The sequence below is a fragment of the Echinops telfairi genome, unplaced genomic scaffold (assembly GCF_000313985.2).
Source record: "Echinops telfairi isolate 266 unplaced genomic scaffold, ASM31398v2 ScPeMD7_44;HRSCAF=162, whole genome shotgun sequence".
Lineage (NCBI taxonomy): Eukaryota > Metazoa > Chordata > Mammalia > Afrosoricida > Tenrecidae > Echinops > Echinops telfairi.
This window is the reverse complement of record NW_022103942.1, coordinates 7,883,106-7,902,179: the sequence shown is the minus strand read 5'-3', so window position 1 is coordinate 7,902,179 and position 19,074 is coordinate 7,883,106. Positions and strand designations below refer to the sequence as shown.

Genomic DNA, 19,074 nt, shown 5'->3' with positions numbered 1-19,074 from the left:
AGGGAGGGGAAAAAAGGAGGAGCTGATACCAAGGGCTCAAGTAGAAAGCAAATGTTTTGAGAATGATGATGGCAACAAATATACAAATGTGCTTGACACAAGGGATGTATATATGGATTGTGACAAGCCCTCAGTGAAATGATTGAAAAAAACCAACAAACAAATTTCATCATACAGATACACGTTTTAAGGGGTCTGAGATTGGTTTGGAAATTGAGGTGCCAATCCCAACATTGAGACTCACTCTCTTTGTGAGTTTAAAAGATATAATGACTATAAACCTTGATTTCCTAACATACAAAATGTTGTTAGATGCTGATAGGTCTGTTTTGACTCACAGCAACAGAATGCAACACCACCTCATAGTCGTTCTTATGTTTGAGCCCATTGTTGCAGCCACTGTGGCAATCCATCTCGTCTAGTGGCTTCCTCTTTTTCCCTGCCCTTATAGTTGATACTTTACCAAGCTTGTCTTATTTAAGGGACTGGTCTCTCTTGATAACATATACAAAATAAATGAGATGAAGTCTGGCCATACTCTTCTAATGTCCACTCTGGCTGTACTTTTTCCAAGATAGATTTGTTTGTTCTTTTGGCAGTTCATGGTACTTTCAATAGTCTTCATCAGCACCGTTATTCAGATGCATTGGTTCCTCTTCTATGTTTCTTAATCTTTAACAAAATAAGATAGTAAATTATTTTTCTCATAAGATTTCTGTGAGTATTCAAGTGAGGCAACGCATGTAAAGCTTGTAGCATAGTGCCTGTCACATAAGTGCTCAATAAATAGTAGCTATTATTTAGATGCATAGGTGGTACTGTTGAGAAAGTGTTGGATTGCTAACTGCAAAGTGAGCAGTTCAATCCCAACAACTGCTCTGTGGGGGAAGCTGAGGTTAGTTGCTCCTGTAAAGATTTACAAAGCCTTAGAAACCCTAAGAGGTAAGAGGATCACTGTGAGACACAATCAACTCGACGGCAGTGGTTTTACTACTATTAATATTGCGACTACTACATCCACAACTACTACTGCTACTGTTCAGGTAGAATTGACCGAACTTGCTGATTTCTGCAACTCTTTTTTTTTTTTAAGTTGTTTTTCATGCCTTGGATCTCTTCTGTAATCTTCCAATCTCACCTGCATGTTACAGGTCTACAATCCTTCTCTGAAATTCTAAAATCCAACAGCCCAGAAAACAGATTTTTATCATTTGGATGTCAAACCTGACCTGACTTGAGGCTGTACATAGTCTTTATCTGGTACAATAGTTATGTTGTACTGCTAAACATGGATGCATTTGAGCACAGGAGGTAGTGGATCCCCCAGATCCTATGGGGATATTTAAAAATATATATTACATATACCATATTCTGATTTCTCTCTTTTCCCCTCTTTCTCACTATTCAAACCATACCCAACCATTAGATCAAAATTCTTTATAGTTTATTAATGAAGCTACATTTATCAGTTTCATTATGTTACATATACCATATAACTTTATAAAATGTGAACCATTCTGAATCCCAAACACATCTGCTTTCAAGGGTTTCAGATAAGAGATTATAGAGACTTTTATACAATAAAGTCATCTTCCTTTAAAATATCACATTTTTCATGTGTCCCTCTACAAGAGGAAACAGTATGGGATTTCAATGACTGTAAAAACTAATCGAGGCTACACCTCTTCATTTCCAAGACTCTTTCTACTCAGATGCACCCTATACACTCAGAATTTAATACCCTTTTACATAAACCCTTTGTTTTATAAGGCTGCTGCTCTTATCTCCTCTAAGGTACTATATTAGCCCTGCTTCTTCTGACTTCTCTCCCCCTCTTTCTGCCTATCCAAGTCATAACCAACCATTTGAAGAGTTCTCAATAGTTTCTTAATGAACCTCTATCAATTTCTTCTCTGAAATACCAATGTATTTAAATTCATATATTTGACAAATATTTCTACGGCCACTATTCTGAGTTTTAGAAATCCAAAGTCCCTGCTCTAAGGAATTTATATTCTAGAAACTAGAATGCAAGTGAATGAACAAATGAGTGAGCAAGATAATTTCTGGCAGTGGTTAAAGCTGTGACAATTGTAGGATAGGCTGATGTGATAGCGTTAAAGGAGGAAGACGAGTTACATACCTCAAATCTTTTTTTTTTTTAAGCAAAAGGGAAAGAATTTATTGGAGCCCATACAGAAACCCTACAGGGTCCAGCCTACTGTGTAGGCATGCCCAGGCAAAGGGTCACACCATTCACTGCACACCCATGTCCCAGAGGGACTCCCTTTGAGCTGAGCCCCAAAGTCCCAGGACTGGCTGGGAGTGCCTCAAATCTTATAGTTAACATTTAATTGTCTATTTGTTTTATGTGTTGTTTTTCTCCTTGGTTAGATATGTAAATGCCTTAAGGGGCAGAATAATAACCTAAACTTTTGTGTGCTATAAGTATTCAACATTCAATGGGGTACTTGATTACTGTTTGATTGTGACACTTATCTTTTTTTAAAAACAGAGGAAGCAAAAATGTATTTGTTAATATTGCGCTAAGTCATTTACCTAAGTGTGTCTATTATGTACAAAGTATTGGGCTAAGTTTTGAAAGCTTTCTGTTCATGCAAAGCTTGTGGAACTTTCAAGTCCAAACATATTTTTCATGTAGTAAAATAGTTTACTACAGAGCAAATAAACATTCTTTCTGTATCTGCAGAAGCAGCTAATATTTACAAAGCCAGTTTATTCCGGTACTTGTTACTGATTAATTCAGGTATCTAAATGACTTCCTCCAATTCAATAGGGTGAACTTTTTAAAAGACCTAAGCAGCAAAAAAAAAAAAACCAAAAAACATTTTCTAAATGAAGCACTGGTCGTTTACATGTTGGGTTGTTAACCAAAAATGAGCAGTTCATAACCACAGGAAACCTGCTCTGCCCGTTGAGTCAGAATTGACTCAGTATAACGGTGTTTGGAGTCTTGAAACTGAACATAGTTGCTGTAAGGCAGCACTACAGGATTCCCATTTTACAGTCCTTCTGTTAGGTCGTGAAATATTAAATTTTTTTTGGCCAGATAGCCAATTTAGGATTGAGCATATTTTGTTATATAGATATATAGATATTCTAGATATATAGAATTCATCAAATGGGTGAATATATCTTGGCTTCATGAAGAAAACCAAAGCCCCATAAAATGATGGGATATTTGAATTTCACTAGAACAAAGTTATTTTATCAATTGAAAGAGCATGTTGAGGAGAAAACCTCACAAGAAATTATTTTCTCAAAGAATTATGGGGAAAATTTTGTCACAGTGAAAAACTGATGAGTTAAAGTTAGGGAGGTTTGATTAGTTCTGAGATGGTGTTTTTATCAGTACAAAAACATATTGTTACAAAAATACGAAACATATCTCTAATAAAATGATGAAATCAATCATTACAGATGGCCACAATAGTAAATTAAGATGGGCTTAATATCTGTAAATTCTCTTCAATTCAAATTATATACTCTTTCAGGACAGGGCCATGTCTTCTTAATTCTCTAGTCCCTAGCACACTTCTAACTGATCTAGCATCTATTTATGATTGTTTATCATGATAGATGACTATAAACCCAAGGAATATGACATGTGGGATCTAAAAATGATCTATACGGTTAGAAAAGAAATGAAAGAACATTTTAGAGTAATTTAAAATACAATAAACAAGTTGACTTTGAAAGGCATAATCTGATTTATCCTGGTCTTAGAAACACACCTGTATATTTATATGTTCTAAAAATCAGCATTATATATAGCTTTCTGGATGAAATAAACACAACTGAGAGACACTCAACTATAAAAACAATTATCTTTATAATGAAGAATTTCAATGTCTGAGCAGAATGTTCAGTTTGGTTACCAGATAAGGAACTGGTCTTGAATTGTCTAGATTGATCTTTTGTTTTTTAAAGGTCAGGGTGAGACCGTATCTGAAATGTTGGAAGATGGGCCGTTTAATAGTAACTTCATCTGTCTGTGAGTGTTACTGGTCTGAATAGGTGTTGGGCAGGGATGTAGTCCCAAGAATTCAAACCCCGGACTGGAAGTTGGCAGATGGCCTTACTCATGGCCTTTTCCAACCTGTAGAATCTGTGGACTTTTTAACAAAGCTATCAGAGTTTGAGCATTTCTCTTTTGTGCTCATTCTTTTATTTTGTCTGATTTTAACGAGATTATGATTTTTATAAAGGAAGAGTAAGCTTACTTTTCTTACCATTGTATTCGTGATCTCCAACATTGAATGGGTGTATTATAGGTAGGTGCTCCAATGTTTGTTCAGTTGAATTGATCATAGTGTTCTTTCTTACATTGCCCATGCCCTTCTTGGAAAGCAGGAAACTTAAAGCTGGATGAATAACAGATCTTTTGTCTTAATGATTATGGTCAGCTTATTTTTTTATTAAGAGAAAAAAAACTAGTCAAATGTGGAATGACAGATTTTGAGTTGATGGCAAGACTTTTAAATTGTATATAATTTAGTTGTCCGGTTCCTGAGGTACTAGAGTAATTGCAATGGCTGTTTATAAAACATAGTAAAACCATGTAACATTAGCCATAACAGAGTTAAATCTTTACATCTTTCTATTTTTGTTCATTTCTGCCTGATTGAGAAAATTAAAACTTAATTTTCTTGCAATAATGACTCTTGCATTGCAATCAGAACTTGAACATTAGAGTTTATAAGTAAATTGTCCATTTCTTTTATTCTTAAGGGGTTGAGACTTAAGTGATAACTTTTATAATTACACAATACTCATATAATACTGTACACTAAGTTATATTTAATATTACTGATCATAAATGAAGTTTAATAAACTCTGATTGCTTGACTAATGCATAATCTTATTGCTTTTCCAGAGTTGATTTTAATGAAAGTATATGGTCACTATATGTATCAGTGCAATATGCCCTCAGTATAATGACCATCATCATTAGAGTTGCATAATAAAAAATTTGCCAAAATGACTTTAATCAGCACTTTTAATTCAGGACTGTGAGGTAAAACCCATAATGCCAGCATGTACTACATGGAACAGGAGATAAACACACCTATATAAACATGTAGGTTCAATTGGAGAGCTTGTTTTCATAGAATGCCATTACAAATGAAAATGTATCATAATATAACTGTTTAGAGATATTTTTACAGGTGAGTTCACTTAAAAGTAACTTAGTGTATGTAATTTACTCTTATTAACTGACAAAATAAAAACTACCTTTTTTGCAGTTCTTTTTGCTTTTTGGTTTGAATTTAGTTTTTGTTATTATTCTCAACTTTTCCTGTGTCGTTATTTTTGGATAATACATAAAGATAATTATTTGGTAGAAATGAGTTATTTTCTATAGGAAATCTCTTAATTGTAATTTATACAATAAAATCAATGCATTTTAATGTATAGTGGCCAAAAACCAGCTCTTAGGAAACTCAACCTCTGTGTATCTTTTCTTTTTTTTTTCAGTAGATTAAATTTATACCAGTTTTTGAACAGTTCTAAAGAAAAATTGTAAATGATGTTTAGAAGATATTTATAAAAGTAGATTTTTTAAATTATATTATGTAGTACTATGAGAAAATACTTGCATTGTAGCAAAGGTGCATGTTTACACAGGGTATACATTCTGTCATTGAATGAAAATTATAAATAAATATATCAGAATGCTTTTCTTTATAACTCTTCATCAAAAGTAATTGTGATAATAATTTTTACATGAGCATATTTCTAGTGTGCCTTGTGATACTCTTACCATTCTAGAAGATATTTGTTAGAAAAAATATCTTCATGAAAACCAAAACAAGCACTATTTTTTCCACTATCATTTTTTGAGAGTCCATATTTGGTTTATTAACAAGCAAATTTTGAACTCAAGTGAAGCTATAGAAACAAATTCGTCTAATTATATGGACATTATAAGCAGAGGGAACAAATGTGACAGTCTGCTACAAAAAGCACCTGAGTCATGAGACAAGAATTAGAAAGTGAGTGAAGAAATCATGGTAGATCTTGAGTGCCGTGTTACGGATATTAGTCCTGATAGGTCATCAGGGAACACTGAATATTTATCAGCAAGAAGGTGACATTTATTCATCGTTTTATTAAGCTTCTACTATGAGCCAAGCTATTCTTTAGGCATTAGGGTCCATCTTAGAAGCCAGCAAACAAAAATCTTTCTCCTTTTGAAATATTATTTTTAGTGAAAGAAGTAGATTTAAAAATGATAACATAATAAATGACAGACTATGAGAAAATTTTACCTTCTATTACATAAAAAAGAAAGAAAAACAGAGCACAATAAAGTTAGAGTGCCAGGAATGTGTGGAAGAATTTGGCCTTTCACTTTTAAATATGATGGACAGGGTAGGTCTCATTCACATTGTTGTTCATTCCAAATCTTTTTGACAAAATTTTGAAAAAAGAGGTTTATAACTTTGCTTTTTCAATTTTTAAATCCTAGCATAGCAATTTCTGATCTAGATCTGGCTTTGGAACCTAAAAAACCATGCTTAAAACTAAGTTGAAAGATGAGTGACTGGTTGAGGGGGTGAATCATAAGAATATTGTTAAAGAGCATCCCAGACCAAGGAGACAAAGCATGTGGCTTTGCCTTATTGAGGGGCAGTGAGGTGATCACTTTGATTGGAATAGCGTGAGTTGAAGGTTGAGGTGTAGTAGGAGATAAGTTGAAGGGATATGGCATGTGAACAATTTAATAAGGTCTTGTAGGCTATTGTAAGGATTTCTGAGTTGCATTAGTTAAGTTTTGTGTGGCAATGTGACAAAAACCTGACTTTCTATGCTAAAAAAGATCTGCTAGAGGGAAAAGATGGGAACAGGGACCTCGGTTTGGGGGTTGTGGTGACTAGAACCAGAGCTCTGCTTTAAGAAGATGGCTTTGGCAACTGGGAAAGAATGGAAGCGGTGGTATTCTCTAGAAGGCTGACAACAGCTGTTAGACTTCAAATTCATTGGCTTGTGCAGGAGTGAAGAGGGGACTTGTGGAACTTAACTCCTGCTTGTCAGTGAAAGGGAGAAGGCTAAGATGACATGGAAGCTGTAAGCCGAGACCAATGGAATGTGACTGGTGCCATTAACATACATGCCCCCCCCCTTTGTTAATTCTGGCCAAACTTTTTATTTAATGTTCTATAGTTTAACACACACTTTAAATGGTATTAATAGGGGAGGAGGAAAGGGGAGGTGCTTGCAGATTTGCAGATTCCTAAGGAAATGTCAGAAAGGCAAATGTTACCCACTTTTTGTAAACCCTTACTGATGATCTGCGCCAATAATTTATCACCGGCTCATATTGTTTCCACTGGGTTATGAATTTTATACCCATTTTTCCCTCCTACCACTCATATAGAGAGCTGAGAGAAAGGGCTCTGACTCAGAATTGTGGCATTAAGACAGCATTAACTCAGAACCAAACTTGCTACCATCAAGTCAATTCTGACTCACGGTGACTCTATAGGACAGGGTAGAAGTGCCCCTGCCCAACATGGACCCACTATGCCACCAAGGCTCCTCAAGACAGGATTAGGGTTATGAAGGTAAAATTTAAGAATTGTGAAAGATTGAGGACTCTAAATTTCTACATAGTTTATCTTGAATACCTAAATAATTATTATTGTTAGGTGTCATTTCATCAAGGCCTACACACAGTGACCCTATGTCCAATAATACAATGAAACACTGTCAAATCCAGTGCCATCCTCACAATTATTGCTTTGTTTGAACCCATTGCTGCAGTTACTGTGCCAATTCATCTTTCTTGAGGAACTTTTTCTCTCACTGTCCCTCTATGTAGCCACTGAAAACAACAACAACAACAACAACAACAACAACGAGTTACAAGTGTAAGATGCATTCGGGAAGGGCTGTGAGTGCCAGGAAGAGCCCTGATGGCAAACTGGTTATGTGCAGTGCTGCTACCTGCAAGGTCAGCAGTTTGAAACACCCTCTGCTCCCAGGAAGAAAAAGACTGGGCTTTCTACTCCTGTACAGAGTTCATCTCAGAAACCCACAGGAGTTCTACCCAGTCCTGTTGTATGGAGTCTCAATGAGCTGCCATCGACTTGATGGCAGTGAGTTGGGATTTTGCTTTTGGTGAGTGCCAGAGAAATGTTCTTCAGAATGAGGCTAGAACTCCTGGGCAATGGGGGCGAAAACTATTTATCCAATGGGAAATGCAATTTATGGGAGAAGGAGGTTTCTATGATTTTGAGATTCAGTTAAGTCAATTTTAGTGCCCTAAGCTTTGAGAAGTAACCATAGAAAAGCACTATATTTGATATTAATGGTTAGTCTATTGATGACAAGGTCTATATTCTCTGTGAAAATCATTGAGCTACTTTAAGCTCCAGTTTCAATGTTTGTAAAATGAGATATTTTGACTAGATAATTTCAAATTCAATCCTACTCTAATAGTGTATTATTTTATAGACTGGACCAAATACTTTTTTTTTGCTTATGGTTGTCCCTTATCTTTGCACTATTATTTAATTGCATATATTTAATTGCAATGCAGACGTAAAGGATTCCAGATATATGAGGTACATCTTAAGTTAGAGAATTTAAGCAAATAAATATTTTCTCCTAATGTATATTCTTGTTTTGGAGATAGAATTGTGCTTCCAATCTTGAATTTTTAACCACAAAAGATGGGAAGAAAAGGACGTTTAGAGTTTCTTGGAAACTTAAAATCTTTGTCAAATCCTAACACAAGTGAGATTATTATCTTTCTGGATAGCAAGCTTAGTTGGGATATTTTGCCACTACGTATTCTGATTTTACATTACAGAAATCTGGAAGCATGTCTTTGTTCCTGCAATGGTTTTTTGTAACCCACTTGAAAAATTAAAGAGTGAATACCTGGTAGAAAGAGGTCCAGGGTGAATTGATTTCTTAAAAAATGAGCCTACTACTGGTATAAATAATCTCTCCTTTTTTTCTTTTTCCTGGGTGGGGGGCATTAAAGGTTGATTTGAGTTAGTGTTAGCAGGATGTGATGAAGACAGTATAACATTTCAGAAGTTAGGATCACTGAAGGATTCTATGGACTAAAAGGAGAAAAATATTTCATAGAAGTGTAAGTCAAAAGTATCACTACTAGGGTTACAGTTCATGCACGTGTGGGTTTATTCCAAACAAAATATGTTTAGAAATGTCTTTGTGTCCAGTGGATGGCTGCAGATAAGTTCTCTCAATAATATACTTGTCTTTGTCTTATTTAAAAAACAAACCAAAAAACCTCATTGTGATGAGCCAATGCTGACTCATAGTGACCCTATTAAGACAGGATAGAACTGGCCCTGTGTGACTTTCCGATATGCTACTTTCTCTGGAGGAGAAACTGATGGTTTTGAACTGCTGACCTTGCAGTTAGCAGCCCAACAGAGAACTAGTATGCCATGAGTGCTCCTTAGTCTTATTAGGATGCTGCTTAAAAAATGAAGAAACAAAAGTCCAATCAGACCACTGACTTTGTAGTGGATCAGTTGGGCCAGTTAAATTCAAGACAGAACTCAAGTTCAGATGATGATGATGATGACTTATTTATTTATTTTTTAATTCCAAAGGGCTAATTTTCATAAGGTTTCTCAAAAGACACAGGATGATCAAAGGGCATTTTTAGGGAGTAATTTTTAAGAAAATGTTAAATTGCATTAATGAGCAAAAGGAACAAGGAGTTGCACCAAGGATACCCGCTCTCTGACTGTTTTCCTCATCACAACAACGTATCTGCTCATTTTTGGAGGGTATCAAGGGCTGTCCTATGAGAATGCTCATGGGACACCTTTCACCACCCATCCTACAGCCCTGAGTCCCTAGGAGATGCTAACACTGCCATTTAGAAATGGTTCGAATAGAAGAGGGCAGAATTCTTTGGTGGGGGAGGGAATCGTCAGAGAGATGGAAACAGTGCCTTCATAAGTGTACATTTAGCCCTAGATCAGAGGGTATGCCTAGAAGCAATAGTTTCATGTTGAGATATTTTTGTTTTATAAAGGTTTCGATGGTTTTGTACCAATAATTTAGAATTACTTTTGCATAGAAGTTATCAGTATGATTGCTCCAGTTGGTCTGGGCAGCAAAGATCTTCAACAGCGTTTGGTTGGTGGTATTTAAAAACAAATTCCTGAGATTCTGAGATGACATAATTCTCATTTCCTTAAAATTCACAGTGGAGATTCCCCACCAATGAGATGACCATAGTTTTTATTATTTTTAGCATGCATGTAAATGCAAAGTATTACTCCTTTTTTTGTTAAAAGAAATAAATGTAGAGTGAGGATGAAGGGTTCAAGTAAATTCCTAGTAGTCAGTATTTTAAAATTTAGTTTGTTCTCTAGCAGTCCATGGTATTTCAGTCATCTCCACCAACACCATAATCCAATCCCCAGTGTTTCTTGGTATTAGAAGCAGATAGGAACTGGAAATACAGGGAATCCAGGGCGGATGAGCCCTACAGGACCAGTGGTGTGAGTGGTGAAACAGGGAGGGTAGAGGGAGAGTGGGTTGGAAAGAGGGAACCGATTACAAGGAACTATATGTGACCTCCTCCCTGGGGGACAAACAACCAAAAAGTGGGTGAGGGAATCATCGGACAGGGCAAGATATGACAAAATAACAATTTATAAATTATCAAGGGCTCATGAGGGAGGGGAAAAATGAGGACCTAATGCTGGGGGTTTAAGTGGAGAGGAAATGTTTTGAGAATGATGAGGGCAATGAATGTACAAATGCGCTTTACACAATTGATGTGTATATGGATTGTGATAAGAGTTGTATGAGCCCCTAATAAAATGATTTAAAAAAAAAGAGTTGTATGAGTCCCCAATAATATGATTTCTTTTTTTAAAAAGAAGTAGAAACATACACACACACACAAAATGTTGGGCTTTTTAAAGGAATGGACACTTATTAACAGAATCAATAAGTTAATTTTATTTAGATTTCTAAAGAAATGTCATTTAAATATTTGTGCTATAATACTAATATCTAAGATTTAGATGATCCTTTATATCTCAATACTGTTTAATATAATTTTTCTTATGATTCGTGTCTTTTTAATTTTTAAATTTAGATGCGTTATTTATTCCAAGTATTGAAAATAACATGAAGGGGTTTAAGACTTTGCTATGACATTTTTATTTCAGTTTTTGAACTTTAAACATTTTCTTCTCTCTTCTGTAAAGAATATATTATGTATATATCTAAACTTGCTAATTTTCTTGATTATAGTCAATAAAAATGATAATAATACAACTACTTATTATTTGAGCTATGAATAATTTTTCTTGTCTGACAGGTATTTCTTTTTTTTCTTTTTGGTTTTATTAGAACATTCAAATAAAAACTTTGGCAGATGATGTGGTAAGGTGGTCTTAAGCAGCATGTTATTATATTACCTATGCATGTTACCTTTTTATTAAAGTAGGTGGACATTAAAGCATTGATATATGTGAGATACAAACTGATACAAAATGTCTGATTACTTTACAGTTACAATAAAATGGGAAATATTCTTTAGAGTGAATTCTGTTTTTTAATATTAACATAAATAGTTATATGCAGTCTCAACAACATTTCGATATTGTGATATAGAGGTTAAACAACTTTTTAAAAATCTCTATCCAAAATGAACTCTCGAAATTTAGATAGTCAAACAAATTGACTGTGACTATGTTAAACATAGTATTAGAGAAAAATAATTGCAAATCGAAAGGGGATTAAGTTTCCTTCTGATCTGATATATGCTATTAAATTTTAAAATCTTGAATAATTTTAAGCTGAGGTTATCATAGTAAAACTTAAATTATGGGCTCAAAATTTAAATACACCATCGTATTACTAGAAAAATTGAAATGGTATTTTAAATACTGTCAGTTTTTCCTTTGTGAATTTAACTGTCCATAAATAATATTAAGTACTGTTAGTGCTTTAAGGAGGTAAAGGTATGTGGCTTAATTTAATATTTGAAATCAAGATATAGTTGAAGCCAAGCCAATTTTCCAGAAAGACTTGAAGGACACAGTGGAAGATAAAATGTATGTGTAAATAAATATATATGTAAATAGTCCAACTCAGGAAAGCTAGTATTGGGAAAGTAAACGTTAAATGATATGAGGGAAAAGGAAAAGGGATATGCTTATTTTATGGTCGATTGCACATTTAAATGCTTTTATGTCCACCATATCTTTCAGTGAAATTTGACTGTTGGATAGGTACTCAGTTTTATTTGGGATTACTTCATTTTTCTTCTTGAGTTATATGAAGATACTCCACATATCAAAACTACCTTCATTTTCCTCAAGAAGTTAATGGGACGTTTGAAACAATTAGTCCAAGATGATTTGAAGTACTGAATCTTACTGTGAGAACCAGACTAAAAGCTGGAGTTTTATAACTTTAGGTGTCACTTTTTCTTTGAATTGAGAGAATTGGTCTATATTTTCTCAAGTTTCTTTCCAGGTCTCAAATAGTATGTAGTCTCTTTGTAAGCAACCATGTACTCAAATCATTTTTGTAATCCTGAATAAGCTGCTTAAAACTGCTCATATTTCTTTCAAAGTACACCTTTTAATTAAAAAAGTGTACTTTGAATCAAGGTGTATTCTTTTAATGTGGGCCAATATAAGTTTACACAAGCTGGGCTAATAATTTCCATGATACTCTTTGTTATATTGAGCAATTTATCAGACTTCTGGTACCGTGGCAGTGAAGATGCACTGTCTTCACATCTAACATATCTGCTTATTTAACATGAGCTGTAAGGTTTGCATGTGCTTCTTAACAGAAACCAAAATAAAACTGAGTTGCATTCAGTTTTATGAACATTACTAATTGTTTGTATATTATATGTTTTGAAACACAATGTTTTGTTTATATGCAGTCATTAACTTTATGTAAAATACCATGCTAATCATTAGAGATTGTACGTGGAATCAATGACTCCAAGTCAATGTCCATAAAATAGTTAGTTCTTCATTATAGTATTTATTGGAATAAGATATTTATATTTCCAGTTAATGGAAAATAATATCTTTTTATTTTTGTTTTTCTTCTTTGTTGGTCTCACTTTTTTATGGGAGAAAACCTTGGAGTAAAAGAAAAATAATAGCTGCAGCATAGTATTAGTATTAGTAACAAATAATAATAATATGGCAGCTAAGCTCACTAAACATATTACTTTTAATTATACTGGTATAGAGAAACTAAATAACTAGCAGAAGATTATTTTACTAGTAAATGACAAGAAAAACAAAAAGCAAAAATGTTGCTGTGGAGTCCAACTCTCAGTGACCCTGTAGGATGCCGTAAGAAACCCCATAAAACTTCCAAAGGTGTTAATCTGTGTTGAAGCAGACAGCCTCAACTTTCTCCCACAGAGTGGTTGATGGGTTTGAACTGCCAACCTTTGATTAGTAGCCAAGGCTTAACCACTGTGACACCAGGGATCCTTACAAATGGCAAACCATAAATATAAATCCAAGTGGTCTGGCTTCAGAGTTCATTCTCTTAACTACTTTAAACTGAAAAAATTTCCCTAGATATTTGTCAGACTTTTTGTCACATTGAAGCGGAGAAACATTAGCAACATTTCCCCCTTATAGCTTAATATAAGAGACTTTGTTTTTTCTTTTCTCTGTTTCTCATAGTTCTAAAGTTGCTGCCTTTATAGGCACATTATTCCTTAACTAGCCACAGGACTTTGATCCATGATTGTTTTCTTTTTTTCCTTTTCACTTTTTGTACAAAGACTGACTCAGTTTTACTTCTGAGGGTGAAGAGTACTTCAAAATTTCAAACTAATACAATCTCTAACTGGAGCTTGCTGCTTAAAATAGCATTTTGTCCAAAGACAAAAATGATATATTTTATACTGTGCCATTTTTATGTTTTAATCCCTAATGGTCATGGCTTTCGATCTCTTTCTTAAGACTTTTTATTTTTATCTGTATTTGCAGCGTGACCGAATTACAAGTTTTAGAAAATCTACTGTCAAAAAAGAAAAACTTCTTATTCAGCATCCGATTGATTCTCCAGTTGCGATGAGTGACTTTCCAGTAGCTCAGCCATTAGCTGATGAACGATCTTTGAATTTGTCTGAAAAGGAAGTACTGGATCTCTTTGAAAAAATGATGGTAAGTTAGATCCCTAACTTTGTTCTAATTTAAAAGCGTGTATGCTATGAATACTTAGAGATTTTAAGGTGGTGTATTTGTATGGACTGTGTTTATATTGTTTAAAGTATATATCAGAAACTTGTTGGTACAGCAGAACTAGTTTCAAAAGGATCTATTTTTAGAGCTAAGCCATCTTTACTTGTCTTTCTCTTCTATCGTGTGCTCCTAGAAGCAGGAGTTGTCTTGTCATTGCTCTCTAGCTTTTATTAGTCCCCAGCATATTAAATCAAGTTCTTTCAATTAATTAACTTATATGTCTTTCTATGTAGCAAAACAGATCTAATTCTACTAGAAAGCAGCACCAGGTATCTTGTTGAGTGTGTGAAAGAGTTGAAAAGGGTATATGTAAGAAATAGTGGAGTGGCCAGAGTAATGAATTTGTCTAAGTTTGTCCTATTGACAACAGTATGCCAGTTACATTTTCTAAGTTTCCTATATTGCATAGCCTGGGGTCTGGGTTATTTCTTAAATTAAGCAATAAATATAACATTTTGTGTATTCTGTAGTTTGTTAGGAGAGGGTTGACATGGGACATTTGGCCATTTACATTGGTATGCGGAACTAAATAAGAACTGGAGAATCTGATTCATGAATCATTCATTTAAAATTGTATCTCAATAAATATTGTATCTCACTTAATTGTTGCAACATATTTGTGTGGCTGTGGTTTTTGTTTTATTTTGTTTTGATTTGTCTGGAGTTCAGGGGCTTCAAAAATTCCTCCAGTTACCCCAAAATAAATGTTAAGAATTACTAAAATCTAGAGGAGAGTTGACACAAATCCTGGTCAATCTCTTCAAAAGTATAGAAGGTACAATACTGATCTTTTTCTGTATAGTCAGTATAACCCTGATACATAAAGCAGTTAGATGTTATAAAAATAGGAAAGTCCCTTATGAACACCGATGCAAAAACTTCAACACAATTTCAATGAAACTGTTAAAAAATAAGCAAACTAATTTGTAAAATACAAAGATAATATTAGTGCCAAATCCTCTTGGGTTTTTATGAGTAATTAATAAGCCAGTGCATGTAAAGCACAATGCTGGTTGGATATTCAAGTCAGTGTTCAATAAATGTCAGCTACCAGTAGGAAAAAAAAATCTAGTCAACAGACTTAAGCAACAAACCAGAGATATCATACATCATGATTACATGGGATTCATCCCAGGAGTACAAGGTTGGTTTAACAATATAAAATCAATTTGTAATTCACCATATATAAAATAAAGGAGGAAAACCTATAAGATCATATTAATTCCTCACAATAACTTAGCAACATACCTAAAGGCATATATGCCAAAAGCCAACCTTATACATAGTGGAGATAGCTGAGAGACTTCCTTTGAGAATGGGAACGAGACAAGGATAATCATTATCACCACTCTTATTTGACATTTTCGTAGGAGTTATAGACAGAGTAATAAGACTAGAAAGAGAAAGTAAAAGGTTTCCTATTTGGAAAGAAAAAAATAAAACTATCTTTATGTGCAGATGACATGATGCGCTCTATATTCCAGTGCCACTGAGTAGATTCCAACTCATAATGATCCTTACAGGGTTTCTCAGATTATAAATATTTATAGGAGCAAGATAGCCTCATGTTTCTACTCAGAGCAGCTAGTAGGTTTTAAACCACCAACTTCTGGTTAGCAATTCAACCCTTATCTGACAGCGACACCAGACTCCTAATCCTATCCATAGAAGACCCTAAATAGTCTACAAGAATATTGATGGCAGCATTAGCAACATGACAAAAGGATTTAAGATCAACATGCAAAAGCAGTTGGGTTCTTCTACACTGAAAAAGACAACTCTAAAAAAATAAGTCAAGAAAAGCACCACTGAAAACAGCAACCAAATCTATGAAATATCTAGGAATTAATCAACTTGTTGGCAGTGTTTGTAGGGTTGGGGTTTTAGGGACATTAAAACTTATACCATGAGAATTGTAAAATACTACAAGACACTAGAAGAGATCCACAAAAATGGAAAGATATCCTGTGCTCCATGGGTTGTAAAGTTAATATAGTAAATTGAAAGTTTAATAAAGTAAAACACAAATAATCTTGATACTTAATCAAGATTAATCTGAACATTGATGCTTAATCCTAACATTAAAAACTTGTTTATAGTGACTAGAGTGAAAATTTACAAAGCAAATATTGTTTTCTGTTCAACCATTCCTACCCATGATTTAACAACATAAGGTTGCTATGAGTCGGAACCAACTCGATGGCCTCTAACAACAACAACAACAACAACAACAACAACAACACTTTCATTGAGGACACAAAGATGCATACTTCTGAGAAATAACTAGAAACTTTTTGGTTTTGATTTTCTGAGTTTGAAGGCTTACTTAGTTAGCACTCTAGTTTCATGGGACAACTCAGTCAATTGGCATAATGTCATTTACAATCTGCATTCTAGTGAAGTAAGTAGTGTCTTGGGTCATAAAGCTTATAACATTTTATAGATGTCTACTTTCTCAGGAGCAAAATAGTAAGGTAACTAAAAGTGCAGAGAAGGAATAAGTCTATAGGAGCTACAACCTCACTTTCCTTCAGACCAGTAGCATAATAGGGTACTTGGCTACCACTGCACACTGTTCTGCCCAGGGCCCCAATTGCAGTCTTGGATGGAATGAGAGAAAAATATGGAGTAGAACTCAAATTCTTATTGAAAGACATAAACATACAAACCATACAAACTGAAACAGTAGAGAATAGAGGACTCCTTGAGAGACACTCTAAACAAAAAATTGAGCCTTTCCCCTTAGATCACACTTAATGAAATAGTGGAATAGTATAGAAGATAAAGGATGTTACCCAAATTATTATCTCTCTACTTAAAAACCATCACGATGCATCCAAAAGACCAATAATTATTCAAAAGCAGTGATGTGACAATAAGGGGGAAGGGAAACTAAAGTACTGGAAAAGGGAAAAAAACTGGACATAATTATAGAGAATGTCCACACATTGTGACAAATATAACTACATGTCACTCACAATTCATTTTCCCCCTTACTTCTGCATCTAATTGCTTACCAAATCTGATTTGTTCTGCTTTTGCAATGACTTCTGAATTTGTGTCATCAATTACCCTTCAATTGCTCTTGTCTTAATTTAGACAGTATTAAATTTAGAGATTATCTCTAGTTATTTATTACAGAATACTAAAGCAGTCTCCAAACTTGTCTTCCTCCCATCTTCCTCATCTCATCTCTTCTAATCCAGTGTCATCCTATTAATAATTCTTAAGACATAAAGTTCCAAGTGTGCCCTTGCGTTTCAAATCATTTTGTGTGTCCCTTTACTATTTTGTATGTCCCTTAACTATCATGCCTTTCCTCTGCTATTCAAACCTAAAAGCACTTACCCTTCTTTATTCTTAGCTATTAACTTACTGCTTAATTTCCTGAGTAGTTTGAGAAATTAGAAGATAACTTCCAATTACTTCCATTACCATTTCTCCCAACCTTTTAGTATTTATACTCAATTATTTTGTCTTGCTAGCTATCACAATATATGAATTTTATAATAGATATTGTCCCTTTCACCTCCCAAAGAACATTGTTCCAATACTTGTTTCCCACTTCCCATTCTAAATAGCATACTGCCATGATGTACCTTCTAATGAAACATTTTTTCCACTATATTTCCCTTGAGCTAGCATTCCATTCATTGTTTTTTCCTTTGAAGGATAAGATCTTGAAATGATTTTTGTATATTTACATGCCTCGTTCATCTATCTCTTTTCACTTTCACTCTTAAACTCACTCATTTCATCAGAATCACTTTCATTCATGTCCCCAAATACCTTCATGCTGATAAATCACATTCTCAGTTTTCATCTTAATTGATGAAGCAATTCATCAGCAATATTTTATGCAAATCACTTTTCTTTCCAATTTGCAGTACCCCCGAAAAAATACCCCCAAATTGTCTGGTTTTCCTTCTACTTCTTTGCCCTTCTTCGATTTTCATTGCTGATTCCTTATATTCATGGAAATCTTCTGTGTATCTACATTACTATCTTTGGCAATGGCTTTAAAATGCATTTGTATGCTCACAATTCTCAAATGTATCTCTAGCGTCATCTTCATGCTTGAACTCAAGTCATGTATCTGCCACTATAATCAAAATCTTTCTTTGAATGTCTTTCTTTTTTTTCGTTTTATTAGGGGCTCATACAACTCTTATCACAATCAATCGTGTAAAGCACATTTGTACATTCATTGCCCTCATCGTTCTCAAAATATTTGCTCTCCACATAAGCCCTTGGCTTCAGGTCCTCATTTTTTACCCTACCTTCCAGCTCCCCCCTCCCTCATGAGCCCTCATTAATTTATAAATTATTATTTTGTCATATCTTGCCCTGTCTGACCTCTCCCTTCACCCACTTTTCTGTCATTGTCCCCCAGGGAAGAGGTCACATGTAGATCCTTGTAATTGGTCCCCCCCTTTCCAACCCACCCTCACTCTACGCTCCCAGTATCGCCACTCACAGCACTGGTCCTAAGGGGATCATCCGCCCTGGATTCCTTTTGTTTCCAGTTCCTATGTGTACCAGTGTACATTCTCTGGTCTAGCCAGACTTGCAAGGTAGAATTTGGATCATGATAGTGGTGGGGGAGGAGGAAGCATTTAGGAACTAAAGGAAAGTTGTGTTTTTCATCCTTACTACATTGCACCCTGACTGGCTCCTCTCCTCCCTGAGATCCCTCTGCAAGGGGATCTCCAGTGGTCTACAAATGGGCTTTGGGTCTCTACTCCACACTCCCCCCCTCATTCACTATGGTAACATTTTTGTTCTGATGATGCCTTATACCTGATCCCTT

General features: G+C 34.7%; 1 protein-coding gene across 2 annotated transcripts in view; it reads left to right on the top strand.

The window, feature by feature from the left end:
• The window catches only part of DIAPH2 (diaphanous related formin 2), a 982,643-nt gene that overhangs the window by 41,621 nt on the left and 921,948 nt on the right, over positions 1-19,074 (top strand). The window contains exons 2-3 of one of the 2 annotated variants that reach the window (XM_045290572.1): positions 11,383-11,415; positions 14,010-14,186. In XM_045290572.1, the coding sequence (XP_045146507.1) occupies positions 11,383-11,415; positions 14,010-14,186 (210 nt within the window). The remainder of the gene's footprint in view (positions 1-11,382; positions 11,416-14,009; positions 14,187-19,074) is intronic. The other variant, XM_045290573.1, reaches the window with a different exon arrangement.